General features: G+C 34.7%; 1 protein-coding gene across 1 annotated transcript in view; it reads right to left on the reverse strand.

The window, feature by feature from the left end:
- The window catches only part of LOC150085581 (venom phosphodiesterase-like), a 248,321-nt gene extending 235,837 nt beyond the window's left edge, over positions 1–12,484 (reverse strand). The window contains exons 1-3 of the mRNA XM_090374609.1: positions 12,274–12,484; positions 11,810–11,876; positions 7,489–7,657 (exon numbers count right to left, since the gene is read on the reverse strand). Of these exons, the coding sequence (XP_090230735.1) occupies positions 7,489–7,657; positions 11,810–11,876; positions 12,274–12,484 (447 nt within the window). The remainder of the gene's footprint in view (positions 1–7,488; positions 7,658–11,809; positions 11,877–12,273) is intronic.
- Between the last annotated feature and the right edge of the window lie 921 nt (positions 12,485–13,405).

Consider the following 13,405-nt stretch of genomic DNA (forward strand, 5'->3'; position numbering starts at 1 on the left):
GTTTTGTTTCCCAAGTTACTCCAAGTAACTTTGCAACAAATTTTCTCGCCAAAAATGAAAACAGAACAGGTACAATGTATTATTCATGGTCAGCGACAAAGTCCAGGGCTTATTGGCTGTATAGAAACAAAGCAATAGACAAGGGTAGAATGTTGTGAAAATGACAAATGAACCTCAAAACCATAAATTTAACAAAACTTCATGCTTTGGAGTGACTGAAGTAGATGCTTTACTGTGCCTGGTCGTTGCTTATTCCGCTCTCTGAACCCCACGGGATAAATGCTAATTACAGGAAGGGTTCCTCCCAATGACTGTTCAGTTTCAGAATGTCAAATGGGAGGATCAAAGGATGTACGATTCAGTTATGTCCCTTGCTAACATAGTAATAACTCATTCCTGGTCCTTGTAGTTTTCCATTTCAGACAAACAAAAAAAAAAGAAGCTAAATCTAGCAACAACACTGGCATAACTAGACTGTTATGTGACAAATTTTTATATTGTAAAATAAAACACATTGCCCTCCGACAACAATCAGGGTACACACACACAAAAAATCTAAATTAAATTCACCAACACGAAAATATAACTCATCGTGGACTAATATTATTAGTGGAGTCCCTCAGGGTTCAGTGTTGGGTCCATTATTGTTTTCTGTATTTATAAATGATATTGATGATGGTATATCAAGCTTAATGTCCAAGTTTGCAGATGATACAAAGGTTGACAGGGTTGACAAGGACACTACTGACACTATGCTGCTGCAACAGGATCTGGAAAGGTTGAGCAGATGGGCTGAGAGGTGGCAAATGAAGTTTAACATTGACAGATGTAAAGTACTACATATGGGAAAGAGCAACCCCAGAGCAACATATCAACAACTGACAGTGGTAGAGAATGAAAGGGACCTGGGGGTGGTTGTGCAGGCAGATATGAAGTTCTCTGAGCAGTGCAGACAGGCTACAAGAGTAGCACGTGGTGTATTGTCAATGATATATAGGAATTTTTCTAGCAGGGATAAGGAGGTGATTATTCCCTTGTATAAGGTAATGGTCAGGCCACACCTAGAGTACTGTATACAGGTCTGGAGGCCTCATTTCAAGAAGGATGTAGAGCTGCTGGAACGAGTACAGAGAAGGGCAACAAGATTAGTGAATGGAACAAAGGGGTGCTCTTACGAAGAAAGGCTTAAGTTTTGAAAATTACAGTGTCTGGAGACTAGGCACCAGCGAAGTGATCTGATAGAGGTGTATAAAGCTTTGAATGGTTTGAGCATGCTCAATGCTGATGGGATTCTTCCTCTTGCTCAGAATAATCACCTGAGAGGGCATAAATTCAAATTGAGGAAAGACAGATGTAGGATAGATGTGCGGAAATTTGCCTTTAACCAGCGGGTGGTTGCTTAGTGGAACAGACTTCCATCCCCTGTCGTGGAAGTTGATAGCCTAAATAAGTTTAAGGCTCAGCTGGACAGGTATTTCGAATGAACAGAGGGGTGAAGTGGAAGCGGTTTTTTTTGGCTGATGCTACATAAGCTTGCTTTCTTGCATCAAATGCCTCTACTAATGCTAATGCTAATAAAACCAGACTGTGATGTATATTTATATTTGACATTGGTTTTGCTGAATATTTCATGACTATCTATTTACTAATATTTTTATAAGCGTGGCTTCAGTCTAACCGAGTGTTTCTCAACCTTTTCGTTGTTGTGGCACACTTTTAAAGATGCTAAAATTTTACAGCACACTACAACCACTATTATACATATTACATATGCATATATATTATACAGTCGATTCCAGTTATTTGGGACACATAGGGGATGGTGCATTTTGGCCCAATTAAGCGGCTGCCCCAATTATCCGAAGTTTCACGTAAATAGTTAAAAATACAATGTACTCCCCCTTTACAATTAGTTCACTCTACAATCAAATCACGTTACGACGAACTCACCATAGTAAAGTACCGTTCACTATACGATGTGTAGCAAGCGCTGGTCATTATGATCACATTTGTGAATTTAATTTTAATTCTATTAAACAGTGATTCTAATTAGCGAAAATAGGAGGAATATTATCCACAGGCTATAAAAACAAAGATATATTAAGCACAAATTTACCATTTATTACCTTACCAATTAAAAAATTAAATGATACGTGAAATTCGGAAGAATATACATGATAATCGGAATAATTAATACGTACTGTAATAGGTACATACTAACTAAACTAGTTGACATTTCTGTTCACTGATATTTGTGGGTGGGGGTTAAAATTTAAAACAGTAAAAAGATATGCAATCAATAACAAAAAATGGCACACACAAATTGCAAGTAACACAATACACGCAAGTGAGAACGGAGTAACGAGTTACAAAGCTTTAAAAATAGGAATGAAGAGAAGATTCTGAAAATTCTTTTTTTTATATGATTGAAGATTCCATGGAAGTGTAAACACATTTTACCATAATAACCCACAGAATTCCAGCTGTCAGTATTATCGCAAATTCAATAAGATCGAGTTTACTATCCATTTATGATAGATTGCACTAACAGAAAAGCCCAATAAACAGGTGACTGCTAATTGTTTTTATTGTTTTATGGTTGTGACCTCCAGAAATCCGACCAAACTACGTGGTATGGTCGGAGACAATTGTAGGGTAATCTCCAGTGCTGTGGTCTCCTGCCCCGATTAAACGACATTTTGTCCCAATTAAGCAAAGTAAACCCTGGCTATTTTCTCGATTGGGTTCTGTTTTTTAAGATTTGTCCCAAATAAACGGCTGCCCCGATTAACCAGTGGCCCAAATAACTGAAAACCACTGTATATGCATGTATATATATAACTATGCATGTATATATATAAGCAGAACATATTAAATATTAAATAAAAATTAAATGCCAGTAGCATGGTAAAACTTTTAGCGAAAAATGATAAATTAAACCTAATGATTAATAAATAGGGAGGGAGAAGAAAAGGCAAAACTAAAAATTGTAGCAGAAAATCTCCAAAACATTTTTTGCTCAACAGTTTTGTCATGCTACTGGCATTAATTTTGATTTAATATTTAATATCAGTTATACATTGAGCATCATGTGGAGGAATGTGCATTTTGCTGCCTCTAATGATAGCTTTATATTTATTTTCTTAATTTTCGTATTATATTTTGTACCATTTTTTATTGTTTAAATAATTCATTATGCTAATATATATATATATATATACACACACACACACACACACACACACATATATATACATATATTAATGCTTTTAATGTCTCTTTTTTTAAACATACATGAATTCCATGAAATTTAAAAGAAAATATATAAAAAAATTAACACAATTAAATAAAAACAAAAAAATATACAATTATCACATTTTAATCAGTGAGACAGTTGGGTTTGATGGGAGGCACACAGTTTTTTAATATGAGGATTTATTGTGGATAGGCTTACTCTCAGCACCTCTTCTACCAACTTTAGTCTTGTCTCTCTTTTTTTGTTCAATCTCATTTAAAGCAGAAAACCCTGTTTTGCAGAAGTAGAAAGTGGAAAATGGCAATAAAATTCTTAATTGCCTTTTCTGAAATTCGTGGAAATTCAGAAAATGAACGTATTCGTGTAGATGAGAGGCGCACCAAGACTGCTAAAGTCAAAGTGGATCTTGTGAGGTGTGGCTATCCAGTATCCTTGACAGGTGTGACCTACAGACACATGACAACGTAGTGACCAACAGGAACATCCAAGGTAGTGACTCAACTGCGAGCACCTTTATCCCATACTACCCAAACCTATCACAACAGGTTTCTAAAGTCCTAAAATCACATGGAATAAAGTGCATACAGCTCCCAGGCAGAAAGTTGTGATTCCTTATCTCTAGAGTGAAAACACTGGTTCTCACCTTACTACAAAGTGGTCTAGTCTACTGCATCTCTTGTCATGCCTGCACTTTCTGCTACATCGGGGAAACTGGGAGATGGCTCGGCAAACGTCTTTCGGAACACGAAAGAGCCATCCGCTTAGTGGACATAGAACACTCAGCCATTGCCGAAAACTTCTGGTGAACCCGCCACAACATTGACCCGCACCCGATGTTGTGATTGTAGATAGGTCATGCCACTACCGGCGACCTGCCTGGTTGGAGTCGTTAAACATCACATGCTCTAATACCTCAGTCAACAGAAGCAGCGGATGTCGTGTCCATCCTATTATTGAAGCAACCATTTTGATGAATGACAAACATTAGCAACGTTCACATACATCACAGCCTCAGGCTTCAACATCAAACAATTAACCATGCAGTTTCATATACATGACTGGCAGTACACACCCTCATGTTCCACACTCTTAACTGTCAGTTTGACTGATGAAGGTTACCATAATAACCAAAAGCTTTTATACAGTATGCATTTAATATATGTTTTACAATTAGTATTAAGCCTGTCAGTATTTATTCTGTCCTCCATTTTGTTCTGTGTCACACAATAATCCACAATAATAATCGTGGAGATTCATTTTGAATTTTGATCCAAAATTTGCTAATATTAGTGTTATTAAACTGAATTTCCAGAGACTGGTCACTATGAATCTCAGCCAATTCTTCTTCCTCTTGTAAATTAAGTTCTAACGTTGGAAGTTTTCTTGTTGCAAGTGGGTCTCTTACCCACAAATAATTTTTGGTATCAACGGATGGGAAGTAATGCTTAATTTTTGTCTTTAACAACTCTAATGTTTCGCTTATTACATTAATTAGTTTTAACATTAATTAACAACAATTAAAACAATTGTTTTTTTCCATTTTTAAATTTTTTTCATTTTCATATTTTTTCCATATATTCAACTTTCCTTTAAAGGCGAGCAACTTTTCAGTAGAAGTGAGCAAATTTTCCTATGAGCCTTGCAAACTGATATTTAATTTATTTAGCTGCGTGAATAAGTCTGCTAGAAAAGCTAATTTACAGCACCAAATTTAATCACTTAAATAATCACAAAATTCTGATTGCTCCAGTAAAAAATATATGAGCATTTCCTCATGCCACTCATCCATATGCATGAGTACATCTCCGTTTGATAGTCACCGAACCTCAGTATGCATCATTAAAGAAAAATGATCAGACTCCAGTTCCTCACATAAATTTCTGAAAATAAGTAGTTTTTGTGGTCTAGTTTTTATATAACTGATATTTTAACTGCTTGATCAAGTACAAGTTTTAAATCAGGTACAACTGTCTTTGCTACTAGAACTTCTCTGTGTATGAAACAGTGTGTTGTAATAATATTTGAATTGTGTCGTTTTACTAAGTTTACAAATCCTTTTAGCGCTCCTGTCATTGTTTGAGCACCATCGGTACAAATGCTGACACACAACTTCCATAATACCCCACACTTTTGCAAATAATTATTCATTACTTTGAAAATTTCTTGGCTGGTTGTTTTTTCATTAAGTTCTTTACAACAAAAAGGGGAAAAAAAAAAAATTAATAATTGTGTCATTTTTCTATAACCCTGACAAATGCTATTAATTGGGCCTTCCAGCTAATTGTTATTATTTGGTTTGCATTAGCAACTAAGGCCATATTGCTCCGGGGATATGCGGTGGTCAATTCCTGACCTTTCCGCATCCTCCATATTTGGTGGGCACGGGCTTGAACCCCAGTCTGATCAAGAAGCATGTGCTACACACTGCTGCTCCTGCCCACCTGGCTACAGAGGTGCCGCCTTCCCACTAATATCTATAGAATTACTTGAAATGCAAATAGTCGCCCAAAATTATTAATATGGTGAACAAACTGTTCTTCAATATCAACGGACATTCCTTTTATACACCTGCTAATTGTGCTGTTCAAAAGTGGTACTGTCATTTTATTTTATTTTTTTTCCCCCTCAGCTTCCTCTCCCAAAATACTTTTCACGATTATTACCCGACATGTTGGTAAAATCAGACTTTCTGCAATCAGGTGAAATTTCTTTTTTTTTCTTCTTTTTTTTTTTCTTTTTTTTTTTGCCACCAGTTCGGCTACTCCTTGCACTTTATCAGATATTTTAGTCATATAAAATTCTGTAACTTGTTTTCTGGTAGACAGAAATGGAGAATTGATAATAGAGTTTATGATATTGTAGACTGAAAGAGACCTGTAGTCGTTGTCTGGAGTGAAGAGGAACAATTATGAAGTGATAATAAAGAGCTTCATAATTTCGATGGTGAAAGGCAAGATGATTTCAAAAGTTTAAGAATTTAGTGAATTTGATTTGAATGCTTCTTACTGTCACCAGAGCATATAGGAATGTATTTCTACATGCTCTGGTGACATCTCCGTTTGATTTGTATTTGATTTATCAAGGACCATGTTACCGAATAAAGAAGTAAATCCTAACTACTTCTGGAATACCTGTGATTCTGATTAGTATATGGCAAACTAGATGGGATACCTCCACAACTGGGGCTGTTACTAGGAAATAAACTTAAATAAGAAAACTAGGACCTTGTTTTCATTAGGCTTCGAGACATTGTCACGGCTCATTGAATGAGAAGTTTGAATTGGGACTTCCTGATTTGGATCTGTGTATTTGTGGTGAAAAAGAAAACTGGATGCATATTCTATACAGTTGTGTAATCTATGATGACCTACTTTGTAAACTTGCAAGTAAACTTTGAGGCAATGATCCAAATTTTTCTCCTGAAAAATTTGGATCATTGCCAAAGATTTTATTCTGTCTGACAAACTGATTCTACAACTTTTTCAGGATTTTTCAACTGAAGTATTTAGGAGGAGAAAGCAATTGACATAATGAAGACAACTAATAATGGACTATGTGCTAAAAATCACACTGCATCTTTTTTAGGATCTCTGCTGCAGTAACATGCAGTGAATATCATAATTATGCAATGGGATTTCTTTATTTTTATTATTTCTTTTATTTATTTATTTTTTATTATTTACTTTTTTTTTTTTTTTTTCACTCTGGAATGGGCCCCCAGAGAGAGAGAGAAATGTTCCATCACTGGTATGGCACTACTTCCTGTGGGTGGAGATCATCTCAAATATGAGACCTCGAGAGCTTTCCACTAGATTGGTTCACCTTCTCATGGCATGGATGAGTACTCAGAAGCAGCTCTCCTGGTGATTGCTGATTCTGCATATCCAAGTGGCCAGAACAACATGATACAAAAAAGCACACTAAATTACATGTCCATTGACAGGGGTACTGTACGTCACAGCGATATGAGGAGGCAAAGTTGAGCTGACATTCTGGGAGCACCCTTTCAATAATACATGCCCACATGGAAGTTCTCCTGTTAATATTAGACCATATACAAATGACCATACAAGTGGCAGACATATGGTTACCAAAAATAAAAAAAAAAATAAAAAATTTAGATCCAATTAACTTAACAAAATTAAATTACTAATAAATAAGAATAATTAATTCTTTATAACCACAAAGGTTTGGTATTAAACAATATCTTTAGACTAAAAATAAATTCTTACTGTGACAATAGAATAATGGTTAGAAAAGGTCTTTGAAGGAAATACAGGTCTCATTTTACTCTGCACTCCACATTCTATAAGACGTTCCAGAGAAGGATTTTTTTTATGGTCTAGATAATCTGGTCTGAATCCATCCAAAGATATTAAAATTACGGGCGGCCTGAAAAATCTGCAAATATAAGTAGATTATCAGTTGCTTCATGACTCCAATTTTTAAGGTAGATATATATATCTTAAAAGATATATATATATTTGTGTGTGTGTGTGTGTGTGTGTGTGTGTGTGTGTGTGTGTGTGTGTGTGTGTGTGTGTGTGTGTGTGTGTGTGTGTACACATATATCTTAAGACTTTTTCGTGTGTGCACATATATTAAAAGATATATATATATATATTTATGTGTATATATTAAAAGATATATATATATATTTATGTGTATATATTAAAAGATATATATATTTATGTGTGTATATACACACACACACACACACACACACAAAAATACTGTATTTTATATAAAAGGCTATTGTTTTGACTAACTTTCAGCAAAAAAAAAAATCAAAAATAGCTTTGAAATACACAGTGGTGAACAAAAAAAAAAAAAAAAAAAAAACACATGCCCTTTTATTGAAATTCTTAAAAAAAATTTGACATTTCACTTCGATTACCTTTAGGTAACCTAAGTGACTAACCTAAAGTGATCCCTAATAATACACTAGAAAGTGGCTTTTAACGTATCCAAATAATTATCTCAAAAGGTGCTTGCAAGGATGATGGTAGTTCGGAGTGATATTATTAAGTTGGAATACTTCTTGTAATGGACAATCATTCCCTTCCCACTCTAGCAACGAAACTAATATATTTTTAAGCTTTATCCCTGGAACTATGGAAAAAAACAGAAGAAAAATACCAACTGAAAAGTTGTAGATCTCAATCAGACACATTTTCTGTCTTAAACATATTTTATGCAGAATCAGTGGTTTCTAAATGAAAACAGTTTTTGAAAGTTGGACTGTAAAAGAGGAGCTACAGAAACTGCAGTAAAATAAAGGTAGTATTTTTTAATGTAGTAGTAGTAGTAGTAAGGGAGGCATGTGATGCAAGAAAACAAGCATATGAGCTTATATAGCATCAGCCAAAAAAAAAAAAAAAAAAAATTTCATATATCCATTCCCTCTAAAACTTTGTCCAGTTCCTCCTTGAATTTATTTAAGCTATCAACTTCCACAACGACAAATGGAAGTTTGTTCCAGCAATTAACCACCTGCTGCCTAAAGGCAAATTTCTGCACATCTATTCTACAACTGTCTTCCCTCAATTTGAATTTATGCCCCCTCAGGTTTGTAATTTGAGCAAGCAGATTAATCCCATCAGAATTTAGCATGCTCAAACCATTCAAGGCGTTATACACCTCAATCACATCACCTTGGAGATGCTAGTCTCCAGCCGCTGCAATATGCAGAACTTAAGCCTTCTTGGTAAGAGGATCCCTTTATTCCCCTCATCAATCTTGTTGCCCTTCTCTGTACACGCTCAAGCAATTCTACATCCTTACTAAAAAGGAGGCCTCCAGACCTGTATGCAGTACTCAAGGTGTGACCTGACCATTGCCTTATACAAAGCGATAATAACCTCCCTTTTCCCTACTAGCAAAATTTCTGTATATCATTGACAATATCCCATGACCTGCTCTGGTAGCCAGTCTACGTTGCTCAGAAAACTTCATATCTGACTGAAAAATTACTCCCAAGTCTTTTTCATTTTCTACCACCCTAAGTGTAGTACCACACAGTTGGTACATTTCTCTAGGGTTACTTCATCCCATATGCAGTACTTTGCATTTGTCAATGTTAAACTTCAGTTGCCACTTCTCAGCCCATCTGCCCAAATTTTCTACATCCTATTGCATTAACATACTGCCATTACTGTCATTAACAACCCTGCCAACCTTTGTATCATCTGCAAACTTTGACATTAAACCTGATATATCTTCATCAATATCATTGATAAATATACAAAACAACAGTGGGCCCAACACCATAACCTGGGGGACTCCACTAATAACATTAGTTCAGGAAGAGCAGAATCCACTGATTACCACTCTCTGTCTTCTTCCACTCAACCACCCTTTTATCCATAGCAACTTACCCTTAATACCATACTGCTCCAATTTGAAGGCAATAGTGTCAAACGCTTTCCTGATATCCAAGTATATGACATCAAAATTATTTTCTTTGTAACCACATCTTAGTATCTAATCAGATTTGTCAGACAAGACTTTCCCTTAACAAACCCATGCTGTGTCTGAATTATTACTGAAGTCATGTCTAGATGAATCTGCAATGTATCTTTAACCAGTGACTCATTATTTTCCCTGGAACAGAAGTTAAACTAACTGATTTGAATCACTCGTGTCACCTGTAGATCTCCCTTTGTGAATTGGTGACCTATTTGCACATCTCCAATCCACAGGAATTTCCTCTGAGTCCAAGGATGCTCTCATAATTATGGCTAAGGGTTTGCTTACTTCCTTTGCAGCCTCTTTTAATATAACTGGATAAATCCCATCTACCCCAGGTGCCTTTCTCATATTTAACTTCAACAATTTCTCCTCTCTCTGAATGACTTTAACTTCAACAATTTCTCCTCTCTCACTTTGCTCTCTGTTATTACAAAATCATTAAGCACACTGTTACAGTTTGTAAATGTCCAGCATTTTCCTCCATTAATAACTCCTCATGTGTGAATGTAGATGTAAAATACTCATTCAGATTATCAGCTATCTGAGCAGGATATCAACAGTTGAACCATTCATATCAAGTGGACCAATTTGATTCATCCACTTCCTTCTAGAGTTTATATAAGTAAAGAAGTCCTTGCTGTTTTTCTTAGCATCCATTGCCAAAGATTTCTTGTAATCTGCCTTCACTTGCCTAATCTCCTTTGTAACTTGAGTACAGGCTAGTTTATATCTGTCATAGCCTTCTGTGTTGCCTGCTAATAATTTATATGCATCCCATGCATTTTTCTTCTCTGCGACAAGTCTCATTAGTTCATCTGACATTCATTTAAGCCTAAACCTTGAACAATATTTCTTAATTGATATGAAAAGCCTAGTAGCTTCCACGATTAGTTCCTTGAATGTTTCCCACTTAGAATTTGCTGTTGGTAACATCATCAGTTGGTCTCATAAAACATAAATGTAAAATAGCATTTATGTTTTATGTAAATATGTTCAACAGTTTTTGCATAGATGCTACATACACAGTACATTTTTCAGGGAAAGTCATGAAATGAAACTGAAAGGGCATTTTGGAGTACTATGGTATTCATTTTGTATATACTTTTACAAGGTTTCAAGATAAAATAACTGGACTAATTCTATAAAAATATATTTTATCACTGACCTAGAGTGAGGATATGCATCTTCAAAGAACTCAATTTTAGGACTCTACATTTACTAATATAGTTTCTGAAAAAAAAAAAAGAAAAGACAGCTTTCTTGTTTTTTTATCTATAATTCATCCAGTCTGTTTATACTATTTACTTTGATCCTATATTGACTTTGATCATATATTGATTTTGATATCAATTGCCTTCAATGAGTGAATTTAGGATATTTAATTTTCTTCATTCTTTTCTTCTATATAATTTGATAACAATGGGGAGAAAAGAGAAATACATTGATCAAAAAAGTGCATCACTTTGTTAACTGCAACTGCTTTATCTTACATTCCTTATATGTGAATCATAACATAAAATGTTTATCTTTAGCAAAGTATTTAGTAATGTATGTGCATGACAATTTACATAACACCAATCAATGTATTCCTTATTTGCATATTTGCTTTTTTCTTTGAAACCCTGTAATAAATCTTGGTTATGTTTTCTAGTATGTACATTGATATGCTTATGTCAAAACACATCTATATTTTTACACTAAATTACTTCATGAATACCCTGTATAATGCACAATGCTGTATATAATTACATCTATGGTCTGCAAAAGATAAGATCACACAATTTTTTTTGATTTTATCTTCTAAATATAAAATAAACCTAATACCGTATATCTATTAAGTTTTGGAGAAAGGAAAGTTTATTCTCATAATAATTATGAGTGTGACAAATGAATGAAATAAAATATATAAAAGAAATAAAATATTATTTAGTCACAAAATTAAAATATAATGTTAATCAATAATATAAGTACAAGGTAGTTTAACAATATAAGTACAAGGTATTTCAACAATATAAGTACAAGGCACTTCAATGCATTGTATATATGGAAAGGGTTTCATAATATAATAAGAAGTAATCTTACTCATTGGGACATTGAGCTTTAAAAACTGTGCATGATTCCTGCTTCCAGTAAAAGCTTTTCAAGCTTTCTGAAATAAAATAACAAAATACATAACTCAAATGAGTAAATTCATATAATTTTAAAGAATAAATTAAAATTTATATGAACAATTTCTTGAAAAAAATTACATATCAAATTCAAAAACAGTACAAGAAAGTGAAGCTTATGGAATATATGTTGTCAAAAAAAAAAAAAAAAAAAAAAAATGTCCCTCTAATTTCACATTTAATCTACTTCTAAATGTTATCCAGTCCCTCCTTAAATTTAGGCAAGCTCTCCTTGGTTCAAGGCTAGGCAGAAAGCATTCCAATAGCTGGCTGCCCTTTGCCCAAAGACAAATTTTCTTATAGGTAGTCTACAATTGTCTTTCCATAATTTGAATCTTTTAACCCTTTAATTTTAACCCTTGTTTCTTATAAAAATACTTGCTCCGCCATTAGGTTTGCCCTGCTGTTTTAAAACCTTAAATATCTCTTCAAGCAAGATGATACCTCTTCTGAAAGTTTCCAGAGTTGTGCTCAGAAATGAAGAATAAGAATATTTATTAGTATTATGTGGAGCATTTGAAAAGTTTGTGGTGTGAGTATGAAAGTAGAGTGGTACAGTGTTAAAAATTGCTCTACTTAATGTATACATTTCAAATAGTAACTCACCAAGTTTCATGCAGTTTCAAAAATGTCTTTTTTTAATTACAGGTCCTGAAGTTAAGAAAGTAGTGTGAATGAGGAAAGATGGACAAAATCAGTCACCATGTAGTCATCAAATATTTGGGGAATAAAGAAACTAACACCAAAGGCAATTCATGAGGATATGGTTATAATGTTAGGTAGAGGATTTCCTTTCCTATTCCATGATTAAGAAGCCGGCAATAGAATTTAAATGAGAGAGAGAGCCTTGAAGATAACCACAATGTGGAAAACCCGCTACGTCAATCACTCCACAAGGTTGATCAATGAGTGACAGTTCAGTATACATTGCCAGCATCTTGAGCATCTCATCTTAACATATGTAGCACATAACAACAGAGGTTCTCACTATGAAAATAGTGTCAATGGGGTCGATGGGTCCAAAAGTTGACAGCAGATCAAAATCACATGAAATTTGTCAATCAAGTGAGCATTTGCCTCATTTGAGGATATTTAGAAAATATCCTTATCCATCACTTTCAGCTAGACACAAAGGAACATCTAAACAGCAGAAACAAGTCTTCTCCACTGTCCATCCCCCAAAGAAAATCAAGCTAATCCCTTTTGCTGGCAAGGTGATGGCATCAGTTTTTTTTTTGGGATCCAGACAGTCACAGAGGCATATTATGCAGATCTTGAAAGGCATTTGTGCAAAAATATCAAAGACAAATGACTAGGAAATCTTAGCGAAGGAGTTATATACCACCAGGACAATGTTCCAACTAACAAGTCTCTCATTACAATAGCTACATGAGTGCAGCTTTGAAATCTTGGAACCCCCCCCCCCAAATAAATATTCACCAGATCTGGCCCTATCAGACTTTCGCCTACAGTCGAAGCTCTATATAACGACCCTCCAGGGGAATGAGAA

Source organism: Mastigoproctus giganteus, chromosome 5, assembly GCF_048544385.1.
Source record: "Mastigoproctus giganteus isolate SK-2022 chromosome 5, ASM4854438v1, whole genome shotgun sequence".
NCBI lineage: Eukaryota > Metazoa > Arthropoda > Arachnida > Uropygi > Thelyphonidae > Mastigoproctus > Mastigoproctus giganteus.